Below are 22,122 nucleotides of genomic sequence, written 5' to 3'. Positions count from 1 at the left end.
CATTCTTTGGCTCCTGCAGTATCTTCTTTTTTCAGTTTTTCCTCCTTCCCTTCTCTATTGCACAGAGGCACAAACATCATTTCAGAAGGCTGTGAGACAGCAAATGCCCCATGGCACAGCTGAAAGCCACATGGCTTAGGGTTGTCAGAATATTGGCCAAGCTCAAGGCACTCTGTAAATGCGCTCCTCTTGCAAAGACCCATCCTAAAGGCTCCTGCAGGAGCAAAAAAGGAATGAGGGATGCTTAGGAAAAAACCACTGCCAGGCAATCCAACTTTCCAAAATGTTAAGCGACCCATTACACATGCTCAAATTATCAGTCCTTCACTTCTGCAGGTGCAGAAATACTGCTGGGTGCTCTTTTGAGTCAAAATCCTTCATGAGTATAAAAACATAACTATAAAAGCAGAGTTGCTATGTGTAAATTTGCTGGTAAGTCAATGCCAACATATTTCAGGCCCTATGGCAAATTTTTATGACTTTCTTCAAGATGCTGGTTTCAAAAGCAGGTTCTCCAAAGATCTGAGATATTCAAGGTGCAGCTCGGACAGGCTTTGCAAATTGTCTCCTTGCAGAAGAAGACATCACTCTGTGGGTATTAAAAATTTTGTTTGTGCTGCAGGGATACATGTGGGGCACACAGTGATAATCAAATCTGTTGAATGATCATGGCTGCTACAAGGTTCCGGTCTCCTCAGTAGTATCTCATAGTTAAACAAAAAAAAGGTTAAACTAATCACTAATCAAAATGCCATGAACAGGAATGCAGCAAAAGGCAATGCTCCAGTATTTTCCCTGCCACTTAACCTTGAAAGGAGTCACTTTAAATTTGCTTCTGCTTGCAGTTGTATTTCTCCACAGGCAAGGTGCATAATGAACAGTACATTTGCAATTTCGAAAGCCCTTGAGGCCACAATACAGTTGTTTTGGAGGTCTTATGCAGAATAGAGAGGCTGGATTTGGTCTGAGAACCCCCCTTTTATCTGATGTCATAATAACTGAGCCCCTTTAGCCTTGATCATTGGGCAGCCCCAAAAGGAAACCCAGGGATCAAATATATTAAAGGGCAGGATGGAAGCAGAAGGTTGGCTGTGTTTGTGACAGGCTGCAGGGGAATTTCTGGGAACAGGAGAGAATTCTGGCATGGCCACTGCATTTGTACACTTCACTGGGGCTGGTGAGCAGCTGTGTGAGAGAGTGATGCCTGGGCATCCTGGGCTGGGAAAGAGTTGTTGGGGAAATGTCTCTGCTACAGCCCTTTCTCAACACACTCCAATAGCACAGAAAATAGGAGATAACAGCCCTGCAAAGGCTGCCCTGGGGTGCAGTAAATTATTTTGTCTCCAGGAGTGGGGAGCTTGGTTGGTGCCCCAGCAATGGGAAGGTGATCGTGGGCAATAACTGGTGGGTTTTTATCAGAACCTGAAAGTCACCTCCCATCTGAGATTGGGGAGGATGAGGCACCCTGGCCACAGCAGTGTGGGAGCACAAAGGGTCATTTTGTGGCACAACACTCTGAAAATCTGCATGGATCCAAAGGAAAAGGGGAGCAAAGCAGAAAAGAGGAAAGAACAAGAGCCTGGGAGCAAACAGACACAGAGACCTCAAGGCTGCTCTGTTAGGTAGAGGCAGGAAAAAGAAGGAAAGGGGTATTTAATAAGGATACTTGCTCAAATAAAATCCCTCCTGAAAGAAAGCAGTACTTAGAAATCACTCAGGGCTTTTCTGCTTTCATGGCTCTGTCACTGGAGCAAATCTATTCATCACAGCCATGTATTAATGAATTAGTTAATTAAGCAGCTCATTATTTAATAACTCAGGTTGCAAGTGTGATGAAACAAAAATCCCCTTTGTAGCCAGAGGCACATCTTTGCCAATGAGCTAAGCAGTTTATAGTTAATCAGGGGTGTTTGCTGTCTGACACAGGCAGAATCTGCTGAATTGCAAGCAGTTTCCTTCCAAGGTTATTGCTTACAGCCCTCTCTGGGAGCTTGTCAGGGCCCCCAAGCCCAGTCAGGTTAAACCTAATAAGCTGTCCAAGGGCAAACACACGTAGAAATTCTCAAATTCATGAAAGGGCACCAGGGCACTGTTGTTTCTGAATAAACATCCAATTTCCTATTGGTTTACACTGCCAGGTGCAATGCTGATGAGAGGCTGGTTTATTAATAAGCAGTAAACCCTCAAAGATTCTAGCTCATGATGATATTTAAAAGGACAAGGAAATAGAAACAGGTGCTGTTTGTTTGGCTCTGACATGGCTCCCCCAGGTGATTTTGGGAAAGCTCCTTTATTTACATCTACATTGGGACACCTCTAAGTATTACTTGGTGTCCAAGTTGGGGTTTGTGCCTCAGATCCACATGAAGGAAAATGTTTGTGGGGCAGAAAAGCTTGTCTTTATCTTGGTCATCATTTGAAGGATAGCTGGGTTTGAAGATGGGAATAAATCCTCATCTTGCTTGTCCACAGTGTCCCTGGAATATGGGGGGCAGCACACAGCATTTTCCATTTCCATTTCCATTTCCATTTCCATTTCCATTTCCATTTCCATTTCCATTTCCATGCTCAGACTCTGCTTTAGCCTCTCTCTGCCTCAAGTCATGATGTGAAAAACAAACCTGAGAGTTTTTCCCAGCCTTTGATGGGACTTGGGAGCACTGAAGGCTGCTGAGGTGCTGTGGTAATGGGAGAGGAAGAGAAAAGGAAATAGATATCTAGAAGAAGTTTAGAGAATGCGAGTAATTTCTCAGTAAAATGGCCAAATTCCACCTCAGGCATATGCATTTCTTAGTTTTCTTTGGGTAAATTCTCATTTCCACAAAACTCTGGCACATAAAAGCAGACACTCCTCTCCCTCCAGCCCTCCTGCTGTGACTCTCCTCCATCCTCCCTGGTTTTGTTCTTTTCCCCTTCACCACCTCCCTTCTGACTAAGCTCTCTGCCGTGTCTGCTCCTTGAAGCGAGTCTGTTCATTATTTATTAGCTCCCATACTCTTACACCATCTGTCTCAACTCATTATCCATATTCAGCTTGTCAAATTGACCTTTTATGGCCTTTCTCTGGGATCCTAATGTGGAGTCTGTCCCTCCTTATATAGATATGTGCTGCTGAGCTGCTGCTTTCCAACTCCTACTGTTAAACACTCCTCTCTGTATCTATCTCATGAACACCCAACTTGCCAGTCTGTGTCCCTAACTTCAGAAAAGCTGTTTATTCTGCTTGACTGATGCTTGTTCCTTGTCTCATCTGCTGCATGTCTGCTGTGCCAGCTTGCTGTAGCACACACTGTCTTAGATATGACCTTTAAAGCATCTGCACCAGCACAGTATCAGACTTGAGGGTATAATCTCCTTCTAACAGTCTGGGGGACTTTCTGTCCCTTAGTTCATAACACAACATAGTGGATTACAAGCTGAGTTCTGCCCACAGCCACTTTGCTGTGAGTCACTGCCACCACCACCACAAAAGGCAATGGCATTTTAGTGTGCAATGTGCTGGAAACCAGAAATCTCCCCCAGTGGGATGGGTGAGACTGAAAAAATGTAAAGGCACTGGAGCAGTGCAGCCAGACTCTTACTCAGCATAAATCAGTTCAATCAAACTACAGAACTATTTGTGTTTATATCCCTTCCATCTCTGCTTCCAAATCCAGGGGCTGCTGTAAATGATTCAGCTTCAAAGACAATAGTTTCTCCTCACAGAACATTGTGTAGTGCAGGACTGTAGGATCACATAATGCAATAAATATTTTCTCCTGGTGGAACAAACATACACAGTGCGCACCTGCCTGGGAATGTGTAAAACCCACCACAGATCAATAGAGATTATCCAGAAACTGTAGGAGAACTTCAATGAACTCTGTAGCAGAGAATTTTGAACTAAAATGCTTTCTCTAAATAATTAATCAGGGCTGCTGGTAACTCACTAAATCCTCCAGCTCTGGTTTCCCTGCATTTCTTGATATACCAGGACTGCACATGCACCAATCTTTTCCAACCTACAGTGTGGGAGCAGTGAATAAATGAATCCTGTTCCAGAGACCCTGGCAGCATCTTTGCTCAAATCAATGTTTTTTACACAAAGGACTTTTACCCTACCTGTCCTACCTGTGCTGAAGGGGAGCAATCAGTAGGTGCCATCAGTAGGTGCCATCTGCACTATTGAAAGTCATTTCTTTGAACCAGCTGATTTCAATTCAATGACTTTCAAATATTTTGCTCTCCTTCACAGAATCTGTGGCACAGATAGCTTGCTTAACAAGCCCCGTGGGGAGTTTTTGAACCTGTGTTACATATCTATCTGACAATTTCTTAATAATAAAAAAAAGTTTCAGGAGAAACTAGTTTTCTCCTTAGTTTTCACTTAATACAGTGGCTATCCTCTGAAGCTACAACAAAAGACACCTCTTTCTCCACAGTTCAAAGCAAATTCTTTTAAAAGGTAGGCTCTGCTACAGACTTTGATTTTTGAATCTCTTGCTGCCCAGACCCAGTTAGCCTCCTGTGTTTGCAGCCACAGTTAATTGTTGTGGCCATTAACACATAATTTTACACCTGAAAAACATATATTGGCATGCCCTTCTGTGTAATTTTGTTGTGTTTGATGGCAAAGCAGCTCCTTTTTGCTTCTGGCTACCGTGTCACTGAGTGAGAAAACTAAACTCATATACCCTCCTTGATTATGTCTAAAGCCATACACCTGCCTTGATCATCTTGTCCCTCTGGAACAAGAACAGAAAAGAGACTCAGAAATTATATTGGATCTGATATTTCTCCAGTTGCAATGGGTCTGTGATATAGTTCTCCTTCAAGAATGCTTGATGACCATGATTTCTTTTGGACATTAATTGCAGATAAATCTTACTTCCAGTCTTGTGAGACTGGAGAGGAATCAGAAGGGATTTTTTTTCCTAGTGATACATACAGTGTTCCTTTACCTGTCTAGAGTCCCGTAGAAACTTTCATCCCAAGGGCTGTTCTGTATTTGAAAAACAAGAGACCAGGTCATCAGCTGATTAAATCACACTGATGATTTATTTTGATAAAATCATCCCCTTAAACAATATTTCACCACCATTGGTGTGGGTTGGGTTGGTTTGGGTTGGTTTCTTTTGTCTGAGTGATGTCTTCCACAGCCAAATTCTTCCAAAACTGTTTCAGACTCCTGTGCTCTGAGGCTTTTCTCCTGCTATTTTGGCAATGAAGAGAGATGCAAAAAGTCAAGCAAGAATTAATAAGGCTTAGGGCTGATCTCTAACAGAGATGGCACCAGATGCATTTATAATCCTTGGATATGAAGGCAAGAGCTACTGTTATTACAACAGGGTTTTTTTCCACAGTTTGTGGATCAGTAATGTGCCAGGGCTTCCATCTTTCCCTGGCCATTTCCTCCTTTATTCAGAGCATAGTTTGCACCATTAATCCCTGTTCTTGCTCCTTGACTTCCAATTTCACTTGGTTTCTACCTTTCTGTATTCAAAACCCCCTCATTTCCTGTTTCTACCTTTCCTCACACATAAATTCTCTTCAGATCCATCCTGCTGCTTTTCCCTCTGCAGGATCCTTGCCAAGATCCCAGCCTTGCCATCTGTCCAGGAGAATGATGATATTGCTCAACTCTCTTCTGGATGTTGAATTGTGTGGCTGCAGCACCAATTTTAATGTTAGCCAAAAAAACCCCAAAAAATCCCCAACAATATTCAGAACACTGTAGAAGAAAAGCCCTTTTCTTTTTCACAGAGGTCAGATACTTTTAGTCATATGCATATAAATAGCAGGATTACTTTTCCTATATCATACTTCTCTATATTGTCTTCTTAAAGGTGCACCTGAAATAATTTTACATCCATGAGAGCATAATCAGAGTTCCTGTTACAATTTTTGTTGGTAAAAACAAGCCATTTTTCCAAACCTGAATTATTTAGGGGGAAAAAAATCAGTTTCAATGAATGTTTCTAATAAAATATGGATCAAGCAGTTGACAGGATGGCATTTCTTAAATGAAATATTTTTTTCAGTTTGAAACAAGTCTCCATGCACCTCTTTTTTTTTTTTTTTTAATGCCAACAAAAAGGGCAACTTTCTACAGTGTAAGATGAAGAATTTATAATGCACCTGATCTGAAAGCATTTTTGTTGTGAATTATAGGGTTGCAGTCTAATATTTTAGACTTAAAAATTTATTAATATTATTATTTATGCTAGCTGGAAAGAGGGGAATTTTCAAAGTTACCTTGAGGTAAAATAGCATTTTTCTTAGTTTTAAAAAAATTAAAATGCCGAACTGCAAGTCTTCATTGAAAACCAGACAAAGACCTGGGAGCACTTTTCTTGACTGTGAAGCTGGGAGCACAGAGACCTCTTTCCCCCAAATTCTGGTGTATTTAAGGTTTAAGGTTTTGGGGACACAAGTTGCCCATATATGAATATATTAATATATTAATATATTCATATATTCATATATGGGCAACTTCTGTCCCCAAAAAATGAGTTTCAGTGAACGTTTCTGGAGGGACTGAGGTCTGGAGGGACACAGAGATGCCAAGAAGCAAAGGATGCTCAACCTGCAGCACCTAATCCAGCAGCTCAGTGATCACTCATTGCCACAGTGCTCAGCCTGTCTGATAATTTTGCTATCACTGCTGAAATCCAGGGTGCTGCTTCCCTGGGAGCTGTGATTTCTTAGGCACCTCAAAAATCTGTCCCTTCACGTGTACAAGCAGATCCATTAATTGCAACCTAAGAATCTGAGATTGGAACTTCACAGAAATCTATCTACATGATCATCCTTCTCCTTTCAGTGAGGAAAATTTCTTCTCAGGAATTTTTTTACAGTCAGCTCTGTGACTGCAGAATGTCCTTATGGTCACTGTAGGATCTGGGCACCTTCCCATTGCTGTCAGCAGAAAGCAGCTCTGGGGGTGAGGATGTTCTGCAGGAGGAGTCGTCCTTCAGGCAGAATATTGAACTGCTCTGCCATCTGTTTTACAGGGATTATTCTGGTGAATGCTAAAAATCCCTTGAAAGCATTTTTATGGTGTCCCTGTCATGCTGCTTCTCCTTAGCGCTCAAATAACCTCTCCCTCCTGGTTTTGAGTGTTCTCCCTTTCTGAGCCTGCAGAAAGGCCCTGGGAGGCAGCTCCCAGCCTTGGCTCTCTGTGTCCCTGCTGGATCCTCACCATGGATGTGCATTCATATTGCATTTATGTGTGTGCACCCACGGCTTGTGCTCCCACAGAGCAGCATCCTCACTCTCTTTGCTTTCCCAGAAACTCCATCATGCCCCAAGGTGCAATGTTTCATGGAAAACCCTTCTCATGTCTACCCTGTTCACTAATTTGACATGATTTTTGTCCTCTGAGAGAGCTCAGCTCTCTGACAAGCCCTGGGCTCTCTTCATTTAGTACCAGGCACAAGAAAATCCCCCTTCTCTGCATCCCCTCCAAGCTCTGCTGCCTTCCACCCCAGTTTATCCCCTCAGCACGCCACACTTACCAATATGCCCCCTCAGAGAAGCAAACGCTGGTGTTCATCTCCTTTTTTTAAACATCCCTTTTGCCAGACTAGATACCATTTCTATTATGAGGATATCCAAGGCTTCAGGTTCCTATTTTAAGTTGCAGAGCTCAAATGACTGAATTCCTGGCTAAGTATGCAACATCTGAGCTAACTAAAGAGCTAAAGACTACAAGAAATCTGCATGCTGCATAGTGTATTTTAAAGAAACGAGGAAAGGATCTGAATTCTGATGTATCCCAGGTTTCTGTGTCCGACATTCAGTTTAATGGGCTGATTTGGGCAGACCCAGAATGAGGCTTTTCTTTCCTCTGCCTTCCTGTCCCTGCACACCCTGCCTTATGGAGCCTGACATTTGTTGTGTCTTTAAACCTCATTTGTGTTTCTCAAAGGGATCTGGCAGTTTAGAAGGGCCAAGGGTTGTAATTAGAATAATTTAGATTGGAAAAGAACTGCAGGATCATTAAGTCAAACCACTGAGCCAGCAGCGCCAAGCCAAGCACTAAACCATGTCCCCAAGTGCCACATCTACATTTCTGCTAAATACCTCCAGGGGTGGTGACTCTACCACTGCCCTGGGTAGAGTGTTCCAAGGCTTGACAGCCCTTTTAATGATGCAATTTTCCTAATTTCCTGTCTGAAACTTCCCTGGAACAACTTGAGGCCGTTTCCTGTTGTGCTGTTATCTGGGAGAAGAGGCTGACACCCACCCTGCTACAATGGGCTTGGGGAGATGTGTATATTTGTCTCAAGCCTCATGCATCACTGAGAAGGGTAATTATAGCAACCCAAGCCTGCCATCTTTATGACACATCATGATTTCGCGTCTAAATGCTAAATGGGGCTGTTAATGAGTGAGTGCAGCTCAGCTTGAGTGAAAGGGTGTTAAAGAATCAGGTCTGGAGTGAATCAGCCTGTGCATATGTGGCAAAGAAAGAAAACAAGTGGTGTGAAATATAGAAAGTGTAGCATTCTGAAGTTATAGCCTGCTTCTCTGTACTGCCCCTTCTCCTGGGGTGATCCCAGAAAATATCCATCTACAAACTGAATGGGAAACCAGTCACTATTTTCTGCCATGACCTTTTCTCTGAATTGCTTGTTCTTTCCCACACAGGTGACTCTCACTGGTCTGTGAGACTCATCAGCTCATGTCATTATTTCTTAGGCTGCCCAAGATGTGATTCCATCTGGTGAATGCCAGATTTTGTGTGTCAGTGAAAGAGCATGGATGCTTCAATAGGTCTTTTCTGAGTTTGTGATCTTTGGTCCTGTTGTTGTGGGAGGCAAGGAGCTCAGCTTTAAGCCTCAGCAGCTTTTAAATGAGAACAAAAATATTTCCAGCACTTAAGAACATACTTTTACCTTCTGAAAAGAGAGATAAGGTCTGTGGAGGCTCAGAGTGTGATCAGTTCTGCTATTGATCATTAGTGTTATTGTTACTTTGTTTCATAAAACGAGTTTTGAATTCAGTTCTGTGGCAACCAGAAAGGGACCAACACAGTGAGGTCACTGTGCTTCCTGCTCCAACATTTGAGGTTGCTTTGAAGCATGACCTGTCAGCAGATGATTCTCAAAGACTTCCAAAGCAAGGCCTAATGTTCTTTTGCACATATTGTTCTTTTGTTTTTTCTCTTTAAATAAAAGCTCCTTCCCTTACTTTTCAAAAGAAAATATGTCTCTGTGGAAATATATTTTACCACCTTGGAGAACACGATGTTCAGTCATGACACAGATCTTTGTGTAATCAAGAAAGTTACTTCAGGACTGGGAGAGAGTTCTGAGACTCAAAAGTAATTTTGGACTTTTTTAACCAATAAAGGTAACACTCCAGCACTGAAACAAGAGCTGCAGAACTCACTTAAGTGCTTCTGATGGCTGTCAGAGGTATTAACTCCCCTGCACATTAACAGCTCTGGTGCCTATGCAAATACTTCTCTTTATCCCTCCCTGCACTGTGGACTCCTGATCATTATAACCTGATCAGAATGCATTTGGAATTTTTTTTTCCCTATTACTTTATTGATCACTCTTTTTGAGCCCTGGAAGAATGCCATGTTGCCTTTTTCACTTGACGCAAAATGTACAATGTGATTCAGCATAAAGGAAGGGAAGAGGAAACACATTTAATGTAGTGACAAACAGCAGATAAAAGGAAGAGGTTCTGGCAGGTTCTGCAGAGGCCGTGTTGTAATTATGGTCCACAGATAAACAGGTAGATAAACAGAAGGGCAGAGGAAGCTTTTATGAAGTTCCTTGGAGCAGTTCCATGAGCAGCACAGGCAAGGCATGGCCATTAATCCATACGGAGAAGTCAGGCCTTGGCTCCTTCCTTACCCTGAGCATTTGGGCTGCCAGAAAATCACATCATTTGCAGCAGGAGTGATGCCTCTCTGAGCATTTTATTATAGAGAGTGCTACTGAATGTCTCCTCTGCACTCATTTCAGCTGCATATAGCACTGTTATTTACAGTGCGTGCGTTTGCGTGCGCTTCTATAGGTCAACTGACTGTGTAGGTAACAACACCCACACACCCTCAGGCTTGTGCCTGCCCGTGTCAATCCAAACCTCATTTGCACTTTATTTAGGCAAGTAGCTCAAAGCTTGAAGCAAAGTCCACGTTCTGTGCATGCCCACGCTGTGCTGGCTGCTCTGGCGTGACTCCACTCCCTTCCCCATGTGCTCCTCCTTCCAAGCTCTGTGTCTACAGCTGTGTGAGGCAGGGGAACACTGCAGAGCCAGCTGGCTGGAAACTGCCTGCAAAATAATGGAAATCAGGTGTCCAGAAGGAGTGTGTGTGTTTAGATGTGTCTTGACTTTTCTTGGTTTTCCCTGCAGACAGTGGTGATTCTGTATTAGCTTTGTTTTTTTGCTCTCTGTGAAAATCATCCCCTGTTGATGTTTAGATATGGGGAGAACAGAGCTTGGTGTGACTTTTGGTGACTTGGCAGACTCTTTATGCCAGTTGTGCATCTGGGATACAGATGGAGAGACACTAGGGAAAAGAAGAAGCCAATAAATGAAATTGATGTGGGGATCTGGATGAAAAAAGAAGACCAAGATCATATTTGGTCTCATTATGATGCTAGCCAGTTGTAGGGACCAGGGATGAGTGTACTCTGAGGAGATGGATGGAAACATATTTAGCAACCTTAGAGCTCTGTTCCAGCAACCCAGCCCAGTGCTGTTCTGCTCTCCATGGAAAGCAGGACCACATATGGGAGGCAGGACTTCCAGGAATGACAGAAATTGGGACCACATGGTACTTTACATTCTACTTTGGGTTCCCACTGAACTTGGTACATTTTAACGCTCTGGTTTTTTCTGAGGCTTTGGGTTTTGATGATGCAAAAGCATTCCTGTGTTGCCATATTTTTTCAAAGGAAAAGCACGTATTCCAAATGTTGGGCATTAAACTCAGTGCATGTGTGCTTGCAAGCTTACTGCTGTCTCATTGCTATTGTTTCCTCTTTCTCAGGATATGACCTTCAGCACCACAATGAATCAGGAAAAACCTGTCAAGTCCTCCTAGCTCCCTGGCTGTGCAATTTGTTCTTCCCTCGCTGTTGCCCAGACAGCAGCTTTTCTCACCCAAGGCACAGGAGCCAGCAAGTCACAAATGACAGCTGAAAAGTGAAGTATTACCAAAAGCTGTGTGAGGCTCTGTCAAAGAGAACCTTTATATATAATTCTCCTTCCGAGCCTGGGAAGCTGTGCATCCCATCAGTTCCAAAGAGCGGAGAGAAGATATGTTCAAGTAACCGACACCAGGAGTTGCACAAGCCCACACCCATTTCAGAATATCTCCACAGTGATCTGCAGCATTTAGAACTCTCTGTTCAGAATGGATGATGGATATAGGAACACAAACCAGGTCTCAGATGACTACAGGTACCAGGATGGCAGCTATGACACACCCAACGATGGCTACTACCGGGGCGGGGATGAGCCCGCGCAGGACGAGGACGCCCAGAGTGATGTCACAGAAGGCCACGACGAGGATGATGAGGTCTATGAGGGGGAGTACCAAGGGATCCCACACCCAGATGACATCAAAGAGAAGCAGAAGAAGCGAGCCCCTGCCGTGGATGATGAGTACAGAGACCGTGCTGACCTCATGGCCGAGAGGATGGAGGACGAGGAGCAGCTCGCCCACCAGTACGAGAACATCATTGAGGAGTGTGGCCACGGACGCTTCCAGTGGACTCTCTTCTTTGTTTTAGGGTTGGCACTGATGGCAGATGGGGTGGAGGTGTTTGTGGTTGGATTTGTTCTTCCCAGTGCTGAGAAGGATATGTGCTTGTCCAGTTCCAACAAAGGGATGCTGGGTAAGTGCCACTGGCAAACAGCTCTTCTAATGCAGATAGAAGTAGCTGGACACCTTTTTCAGTGACCAGCTGATTTCAGGATCTTCTGATGACTTTCTTCCTGTATTGTATGTCATGCCTAGTCATGCCTGGGTGGATCTGACTCAGGAGGGGCTCACAAGCTGATGAGCAGCAGAATTGTACCAGAATGTGCTGTGGCCCCAGTGCCAGTCTGGTCAGTGTGGGCTGGATCTGGGCAAGGCAGCTCACAGTCTGCAGGTCCACAGGGCAAAACTTCAAGGGGTGTTCAAGGATAGATAAGTGAAAAGTTAAAGGGTTAAAGGTGGATCTAATGACTCAAAATTCAAAGCTGTTAGGAACCACAAGTTTCCCTTTTCTTCAGGCCAAAGTCCCAACAGGCAAATCAACTGTGCAGTCAGTTCCTTCTGCCTGCTAACTTCTCAGTTTGCTCATATGTCCTGGATCAGATGTAGTCAATGGAGGTTTCTTTTTAGGTCTGTGGAATGCAATTAAAGTGCAGCATGAAGATTAAAGCTGAGGCTACTGGCAACATCCCTTTTGCATCACTACCGGCATCTCCCTGAGGTCAAAATACAAAGCTTAGCTATTTATTGGGACTGAGACTGGGTGGAAAGGTTTGGACAAACTATTTTTCCCCTTGAACAATAGGCAGGCCAAATTCCATCAGCCAAACCAGCAAAGCCTCCCAGATCTCCAAGAATCAGGACAGGATCCAGCAGGGTCTGTAGTGAGAGCCAGCCACACAATAGGACAGAGCATCTGGAAGGGAAATAAAATAACTCTTGGAATAACTGCTTGAGGAGAGTGTGTCTTGATGGACATGTACTGGGATTGCAGGGAATCATCAGGGACTCTAGGTCATACATGCTGGCCCAGGAGCCCTGCCTGGTGCCAGGAAAATGCAGATTTGGGACTAGACCCCAGCCATTGACTTCATTCTATTGACATCATTTGTGTGTGACAAAGGCAATAGATAATTTTCCCTATGTAAACCTCTCCTCTTGGTGTGCTGAGGTCATATTCACTTTTCTGTTTCTCCCTTTTTTCTTTGAACTTGAGGATCGGGATGTTTCTTTCTATAGTTAGCCAGGTCTGTACTGACTTTTGTGCCTTAAAGAATTCAGCAACTTTTTTTTGCTTCACAAACCCATTAAAATTTCTAGCTCTAAATATCTCTGGTCAGATACCTAAAAGCAAATCTCTTACAATTAGATCCTGATTTCAAAGGGACTCTTGAATGCACCAGCTCCCTGTGGGACACAGGGCTTGGTGTCTTTTTAGTGATGAGACCTTTTTTGAAAAGCAGGTCATTTATTTTGGTGACTCTATGAAAGCTGAGATTTTTCTGAAACTCTGACCCCATAAATATCTACCTCTGTATAGCTCAAGCTCTGGCAGGCTCCTGAATGAGAAAACTTCAAATGTCACAAGGAAATCTATCTTTGAAGTATTTCTGGCCCAACCACAGGTAAAAACGAACACGAAATCTCCCCAGAGAGCGCGTTCTGCTTTTTCCAGCTCAGTATTTGCCAGGCTGAAAGTTCAGGGTGTTCTGATAAGCTCTGAATAAGCAAGGAGACATTTGGGTCCGTATCCAATCCCAGCTCCAGCCTCCTGCGCACTACCAGAGCTAATCTGGGACTGCTAATGAGGGGAAGAGAACTCTTCTTGCTGCCTTTCCTGCCCACTTTCAAACACAGCCTGTGAGAACCTGATTTTGCAGAACAATTTCTCCTGTCCTCAGCTTGTTTGTTTGGGGGATCTGCTGTCAGTCTGCTTGTATTCAAACTATTTCGTTACTTTGTTATGGGAGGGAAAAATTTTTTTTTTTCTTAAAACAATAGAAGCTGGTTCATCTTAGTTTGGGGCAGGGAGGAGAGTGGGTGGTTATGGCAGCATGCTGTTGTTATTGACTGGTTGTGTACATGGGGCAGGTCTCTGATTCAGTCCATTCAGTCCAGTTTATTTTTTAAACACCCTTTCTTGTCTGCTGGGCATTTCTCTGCTGCTGAGTCTGAGGTTTGTGAGATGGCTTTGTGAAAATGAATTAAGCATGGCTTGGAAAGCCTCACATTGCCCAGCAGTGCTCTGATGTGAGTAATGAGTACCCAGGGCATCAAGAAAAGAGAGTGTGATGAACCTGGGGTGGGTAGGGGGCTGCTGGAGGGTATAGAAAGGGATCAGTGCAGATATCTGGGTTTGGAGAGGGGAATATACTGCCCCTGCAAGAAGGTTTCATCCCTTTTCTCAGCAGCTGGGGCATAACGACAGCAGATAGCTTCTCAAGAAGAAGGCTGAGGAAGTGCTATTGGTGGAGACAAGAACAACATCATTAAAATCTTTCTTAGGATAGCTGCAGCTCCCATCCACCTGCAGCTAGAAAAAAATCCATCTCCCACAAAGCTCAGTGTCCAAAACAAGCTCATATCCCTCTATGAATCCATTCCCTTGGTGGTTTATGGCAGTGCACACTGATCAGGGTTCAATTACACTTGGAGATCGATTTGGTGGCAATCAAAGAGCCTTCACCTCAATTTCTAATGTGCACTAATAGTCTTGCATGGAAGTGTCTGCCCAGGATGAGCAGAGGGGTGATTAGAGCAGGCACAGCTTTCCCTCAAGTTATCCCAAGGTTTTAGGGAAGCAGGGATATTATCCACACATAAGCTACTGCCCCCTGCCTTATCCCCATGTGCCAATAAACATCCACAGATAAGCTCGTGTTTATTCCCAAGGAAGTGATTATCTCCCCAGTTTTTGCTAAGGAAACACAACCAGGTTTTCCCAGGAGCAGTTAAGGTCACTTCCAGGCAGCTGCTAACTTTTAAACACACAAGGGCTCAGCCATAACAAGAGAGGCCAGGAGGGAAAAAACAAGGAAATAAGTCAGGTGAATAATCAAACTCCAGCAGAAATAGGAAGGGAGAAATAAAAGTGATAAAGCAGATGCCTCCTAAAGACCAATTTAGTGAAGTTCAGCTTCTGTTAAAAGGACATTTTGCATTAAACACTCTGCATATTGCATATTTTTTCTCCCTTGGAAAGCAGTCATGGGAAAATATCAAGCAAACTATGGCCAAATTATGCAAAAATTGCAAATAAACAGATGCCCACGGTGTTTCATGAAATGTGTGAAATGGATATGACACATCTTAGAAAACGTTTACATTTCATTCTGAAAATAAACATCTCACCATCAGATGCAAATTAACAGCTATTTTAGCCCTAAATATCCTGAGTGGGACAAAATACGTATTTGGCATTTTTAATTTATGAGAAATGCTATTTTAAAGATGATTTCAGGGGTATTACAAAAATAAAACCCAACAAAAAAAAAGAAACAACAGTATGGATATTTTAACAGTTTGATTTAATCAACTTATATTATAAGTTATTAAGAATAAGTTTGGTAGCATGTAACAACTTTATTTTTATATATTTATTTGAGAGATTAGCTTTGCTGAGCTTTCATCAGCAGTAGTCAAAATAATAATTCAATTCTTAAATTTACTGAGACAGAATATTCCTTCTCAGTATGATACAGACTATTGGAAACATTTTCTTTTTAATATGCTAAGGATAATCAAAAGAGTAATAAAATTTGTATTTTTATATTTGCTGAAAAGCATGCGGAATCATTATTTGGAGAAATGTCTTATAAATATATATCTTTACATGCTATAAATCACTTCTTAGAGGACTAAATATTATGTTTGCAAGGGTACTAAGTACACAAGTATAAAAGATAATGACATAGTAACGTTTTAAACTTCTGCACATCCTGCATATAAAAAACTCAGGGCACAGTTAAAGCATCAGCCCTCCCAGATCCCAGAGCTGCAGTTGTGTTATCATCATTTCACAGTTCACTAAATTGAGACAAGGAAATTTTTAAGGGCTTTGCCCATAACTGTAAAACAGCTACACCAACGCTGAGAATAAAATTGCTTTTTCAGGCTCCTTTCTCCTTTTTATGATTTATTGATAATTTTTTTAAGGAGAATGTAATATTACAGACTCTTAACCTCCCAATTCCGGATTAAAAAAAAACTAGTAAAAAAGATCCTATAAGTAATTATGCTTTTATGTAGCAACTCAAGCTTGGCTGTGTGAGTCAGGTTAAATAGAATGTGTACAACATGCCTGCTTTTAGTTGTGTGAAAAGGATGTTTTATTATCAGCTGAGATAAAATCTGGTCGCAGCTTCTCATTGCCCTGAATTCACCTGATATGACAGTAAATCCTAATCCCCTCTGCAGAGCTCGATGGCTTTTCTCCACTTCATTTTTTTTTTTATTTCCTCTGTCTGAGCACAGACAAGCCCAGCCATGGCTTCCTTGCTCTGCCATGGTTATTTGCTGCCTTTTTTGCTCCTCCATGGCCATGGGCCTCCAACACACCCTGATGAGACCTGTCCATGTCAGGCATGGATTCCTGGCTGCAAATTTGCTTTTGGTTGAAAATGTTTAGCCCAAGGAGCATCATCACTGTGAGCAATAGGGAAAAAAATAAAGGTGTTTCTGGTTTTGTGCTTTGAGAACACCCCACATTTTGTGTAGGTCTGATTTGGGGATGGATGGCTGCGTCCCCACCTGTAAATACAGAGGGAATTTCATCTTGTGCGTTCCAGCATGAGGAGGTTTTGTTGGACAGAAAAGGATTTGTTTGGCTTCCTCTGCTGAAATCTTTTCCTTTAGCAGAAGGGTTGGGTGGGGAGAGCCAGATGGTGCCACGAATGCTGTGGTGCTGGACAAGTCCCATGGGGAGATGTGGAGCCAGCTGAGCGTAAACACCACCCATGCCTGTGCCTCACCTCACCCGTGCTGTGCCACAGCCCCACGGGCTCACCCACCCACCCCGGCTCCAGCTGCACTGCCCCCTCCATCCCAGCGGCCAGAAATGCCCAAAATCCGCACACAGATCTCCCAAAATGGGGTGCTGCTGCCTTTCCCGTGGCAGAGTCCTTTATCAGTGCTAGAGGTGCAGGCTGTGGAAGGCGTCTCACTGCTTGTATTAACCAACAAGGAGAGTGCAATGGGACAACCCTTTCCTTTGAGTTCCACTTAAAAGGTCAAGCTGATTCATGTGGAATGCATTAATAAAACTTCTAGGAAGAGTAGATTGAATATTACAGGAAGAATGGAAAAAAAGACCACCAGCCTTCAGCTCATCCTCTGTCAGACCCTCCCATCACTATGGTACAATGGTCACGACCTTATTTCTCTCTTTTAATTACTTACAATTGGATCCTCTGCCTTGCCACATCCATCTCCCAGATTGTCCAGACCTGACCCACAAACTTTTCTTTGTGTCCATGAGGTGTATCCCTAATACCAGTAACAGTATTTTAATTTTGGTTTTATTACAATTTGAACTACAAGATATACAAGGTCCTAATAATTTTCTGTTGTCCAAATGCTTTCCCTCTTCAAGAGCCTCATTTTTTTTACCATAGGGCTGTACTGGTATTGGCCTGGGGTTGGAAGGCAGGTAGGAGCTTTCCCATTCCTGTGGTTGCTGGCTCCATGCAAACCAGAGACAACCCTGGCCCAGGCAGCTTCCTCACCTCCCTGACAGACCCAAGGACTCTGGAAGTAATTCTTCCCAGTGAGCTATTTGGCTCAAAAAGCTCAAATTTTATATTTATGCCACAAGTCTTTGTTCTGTCCTTAAAGGGATTATTTTCAGATGTGCCTCTTCTTTAAGGACTTTAATCCCATTAACTAACAATAGGAAAAATTCATGCTTGTGATGCAGATTTAGGTAAACCTTGAAAGTTTTTGGGTTTTTTTTCTGAAACCCTTAGAAGTCTACTTTTAACTATATTGAAGCAGTAAAAATACAGTTTAGTACAACCAGAGCCATATACTGTATCTGCAGTATATTCCTTCCTTATTCCTAGAACTTCAGCTTTTGACTTCAAATTCCCGTCTAATATAGAGCACACAATTTTAGTAAAGGCTAATAAATTTCTTAGTGTGAAAATGCTAAATATGTTACCCCTTTTCTAGTGGGAATAAGCCCAGTCAGTGGTCACATATTTTCCTTATAACTTCAGCAATGGATGAGTCATAACCCAAAATTTATTCATAGAATTTCAGCTCTTTGGTTTTCCACCACTTTTATGGGAAGTTGTTGCAGACTTTCCCACAGGCATTCTTTATGCTCCAGGACTTGTGGAATAGCCTGCAAATAATGGCTTATTCAGAGTTGCCCTTAACATTTCATCTGAGCACCTTATGTGTCAATTGGGAAGCTGATCCCTCCTAGCACAGTCTGAGTCTGTGTGGTTTGAAGCCAAGTTTAGAAGTCAAGGTTCTGGTGCAGACCATTGTAATGTTGTACTGTAGAATATTTGATGGACAAAACTAGCCCAGGAAAAGAAATACCATTTTGTGATCACTTTTTTTTGGTCCAAATTTTAAATTTTAAAATTTAAATTTTAGTTTCCTTGACATGAGCTGGATGTTTTTCAGAGGTAGCAACCATCACTGTTTTCTCTGGAAGATTATCTCCCTGCAAAGAGGCTGTTTGAGTAAATATTCCACTTCTCCCTGGGTCCCTGCCACCTTGTTGTCAATCCAGGGCCCAGCAATCTGCAAGGCAGACCATGTTCTGCACCCTGGGTCCCGAGATCCATCAGCTGACAGAGTGTTCTATAGCAGCTACCCCAAAATTTTAATTACATTGGCCAGAACATGCAGTCTTCACCAAAAAAAGACCTCTCCATCATAAGGAAGTGTTCTGTTGATTTTGTTTCAACCCTGAAGCACATATTTCCATAACCAGGATCCTTCCCTCAAAACCTGGCCAAGTAGACAGTCTCTGGTTGTCCCTGATATTTTCTTTACTACAGATTTTTATTGTTTTAAATTTCTGAGGGACCATGCGTCAATTGATTTATCATACACAATAACTGATTAAAGCAACACCCTCTAGATGAGTTTGTGACATTAACAGCTCTGCTGTGGTTTGTCTGCTCACTGTGTGATGGATGCTGTGTTGCAGAGATCCAATCTTCCTTTCCATCCCAAGTTTGGGCTCCTTAGTCAGAATCTGAGGGGTTTGCTTACAAAAGCATCTCCACTTCTTGATGTTGAGTCTCAAGCACTGCCACATCCCACACTGAGCCCACTCTTCAGGCCAGACAACAGGCTGCCCCTCACCAGTGACTGCAGTGAAACACCAGCTAGAAGACAATCTCCTCCACCTCCTCCTGACCCGGGACATTTTCCATTACTAAGAGGATTTGGATGAACATCTGCCATCCAGGGATTTTCTCCGGAACAAAATAAAAAAGGAAAAAAGAAAAAAAAAAGTTTGGCAGATCATTTTTTCTTCCTCCCCAGGGTCTGGCAGTGCTGGCAGGGCTCACTGTCAGATGGGTGGCTGTGATGCACCAGTGAGTAGATACAGGGCTTGTCATCACTTCCTTCCTCTGGCTGCCATCAGAGTTGCTCCATTAAATGTGGCTCAGGAGCCAGGGTAAAAGCATTAAGCCACCCAGCACTGCATTAAGATCCTTCCTTCAGGAAGTTTTTGGACTGAAACTGTTTTTGCTTTGGCTCACCCTTGCAATTTGCACTTCAGTGAACCTGCTGGAGGTCAAAGTTAATAGAAATAGAGATCCCGGACTGTGAGATGTGTTTGTATCTTCTCTTTAGGTCAGTACCTGAAACCTTTACACACCCTCAGATCTCCTCACCAGGACAGCTTGGATCAGGAAGGTAGGGCAGGGAGTGCAAGGATTGGCTGCACAGAGCCATGTGCTCATGGTGGAGGTACAATTGGCCAAATCCAGCTCCACAGTTCTGGTACAAAGGCTTTTAATATACAAGAACAGATTTTTTGCCTTTGACACACAAATCCTGCCCCTCAGACATCATGTGGATTGGAAAGAATCACTCACAGATAGGTGACCCCACTGTGAAATAGAGAGATTTAAGAAATCCAAACTTTTCCCCATCTGATCAATGTGATGCAAGTGTCCTTCAAATGCTGCAATGGGTCTCTGCTGCATAGCTTTTAATTTTGTAATGCATTTTAAATCAAGTGCAGGCATTTGCAATCAAAAGGAAGACAGGATCAGCTGCCAGATAACTCTGCATTAGCCCTTAGCTGGCTTTGCTGGATGGCACAGAGCTGCCTTCAGCCACCAGACTGATTGTTTTGTTTAAACATTAATAAATTACAAACACATTCATTGCCACCTTGTTTTCCAAGTGTATTTGATAGAACTGGATCTGGGGGAGGCATTGGCTCTCAAGAGAAGCCAAGCTTGGTTCAAGGTGAGGAAAGAACCTCCAAAGAGTCAACCATGCCTGAAAAATGTTTCTTCTAGCTGTATTTCCTCAATCAATGAATAGGAATGTTTCCTATTAAGGCAGTGTATTTACTTGCTTAGCATCCAATGCCTTCACTTGAGGCCAGGGATGCAGGGAGCTCAGCTGGCTCTTGAACCTGACATGTCCCCAGTCTCCAAACATCCTCAAGCATCATCCCTTTCCTTCAAGAACTCCCTGCACTGCAGGGAAAGCAGAAAGTTCTGCTTCCCAGCAAGAAGATGTTCTTCATCCTGAAATAGCTCAGCCCATCTGGATCACATCCAGTGGTGGTCAGGCCCCACCAGGATCTCCACAGCAGGACTGTGCAGCCTATAGACACAGGCCACAATCCTGTCAATGGGGTTTGATATGCTGCAGGAGGGAGCAGCCTCTTGTACCTCTGTGCCCCCCAGGAAAAGCTGTGGTTGCAACCAATTTCTTCTGAACTACATGTGGAAAGTAGATAAAATAAATGAAAAATATATTTCTGAACATTTGAGCATTATGAACTAGTGTTATTTACACTGGTACCTGCATAAAAAAAAAAAGGCAAAAAAAATCTGTGGATCTTCTGCAGCAGTGGCAGTAGAGGAGCAAAGGACAGCTGCCATGTTCTCCAGGCAAGGGGCAAGCACAAACTGAGCAGGGTACAGGGAGACTACCCAAGGTGGAAACCCATTCTCTCCTATTCAGCCTGGCACTAAATGAATAATTGAGACTGTCTTTGAGGACTTCATAGCAGAAATCTAGTGAAGTCAGGTTAAAAAGAAGAATCCCTCTTTCTTAACAATGTTAGAGAGATAACTCTATAGAGCAAACTGTCCAGACGAGCCCTAGATTCTCCCTTCTCCTGAAATTTTCAGATCAAGACTGCACTCTTGAGTAAGCTGTCCTTTAGTTAGACACCAGATCTTGGCTCAGTAACGAGGGAAGTAGCTGAGCTACACGAGGTGAGTCTGGGTAACAGACTGATCCTTTCAGACACAGCTGGGAAAAGCAGAGAGTGAAAGAGATGAAGCACTGCAAAGAGATTTAGCCCTGCTTCATCAGCCCCTCTGCTCTCACAGCTTTCCAAGCATAAACAGCAGCCTGGCAGAGCCTCTCCCTACACATCCTCCATCCCACTGCACTCAGGGGGGTCAGAGGAGTTAAGACATCAGACTTCTGTTGTATTGTTGGTGGCACATAGCTGGGACACGTGCGTCCTAAGCTGCTTATGCCTGGCCATTGCTTACGTGCGGGGGAAATGTGAGCGGCGAGGTTGGGAAGGAAAGATGTGGGGCTGCTCAAATGAGGGTATGTCCACATTGCCTCAAGTGATGCAAGCTCTCAGGCACGAGATGGGAAAATTTGGGCAGAGTTTCTGAGATTTGAGGTGGTTAGGAGTATCTCTATTGCACAGTATGCCAGGACAACATTAGCTGCCACATGGGCGCTTTCAAATTTGCTTCTACCCTGTGTAATATTCCCACCCTGTTAACAAGCTGATTGTCTCTCTCCCTTCCAGGCTTGATAGTCTACTTAGGAATGATGGTGGGAGCTGTCTTGCTGGGCGGCCTCGCTGACAAACTGGGAAGGAAGCAATGCCTCATCATATCACTTGCAATCAATGCTGCCTTTGCGTTCCTCTCCTCCTTCGTCCAGGGATACGGATTCTTCCTCTTCTGCCGCCTTATCTCAGGCCTCGGGTGGGTACCTGGTGAACCTGGCCTGGGGCAGCCCCAGCACAGCTGGGCAGTGTGGCTGTGTGGGGTGGGACAAGGAAAGGTGCTCAGGATGATCCTTGGTGCCCAGCCAGGATGGAATTGCCATTTAGGATGTGTGGCTGTGTTATCTCACTCCTGACCATTAGAGCTGCAATGGTGGGAAAGTTTGGTCATTGATGTTCTTCTGGTACTACCCAAATTGTGCAGAAATATGGGTGAGGTTGAAAA

The 22,122-nt window shown here is 43.5% G+C and overlaps 1 protein-coding gene across 2 annotated transcripts in view; it reads left to right on the top strand.

Annotated features, from left to right (window-relative positions):
• SV2B (synaptic vesicle glycoprotein 2B) overlaps window positions 1-22,122 on the top strand; it is a 59,954-nt gene that overhangs the window by 22,239 nt on the left and 15,593 nt on the right. For both annotated transcript variants that reach the window (XM_054272945.1, XM_054272944.1), the window contains exons 2-3: window positions 10,994-11,843; window positions 21,696-21,876. In XM_054272945.1, the coding sequence (XP_054128920.1) occupies window positions 11,360-11,843; window positions 21,696-21,876 (665 nt within the window). In that variant the 5' untranslated portion in view covers window positions 10,994-11,359. The remainder of the gene's footprint in view (window positions 1-10,993; window positions 11,844-21,695; window positions 21,877-22,122) is intronic.

Source organism: Melozone crissalis, unplaced genomic scaffold (genome assembly GCF_028551555.1).
Source record: "Melozone crissalis strain CALT ecotype California unplaced genomic scaffold, PUWL_Pcris_2 ptg000014l_1, whole genome shotgun sequence".
NCBI lineage: Eukaryota > Metazoa > Chordata > Aves > Passeriformes > Passerellidae > Melozone > Melozone crissalis.
Note: the sequence above shows the minus strand (reverse complement) of the source record. Positions and strands in the feature narration are given on the sequence as shown.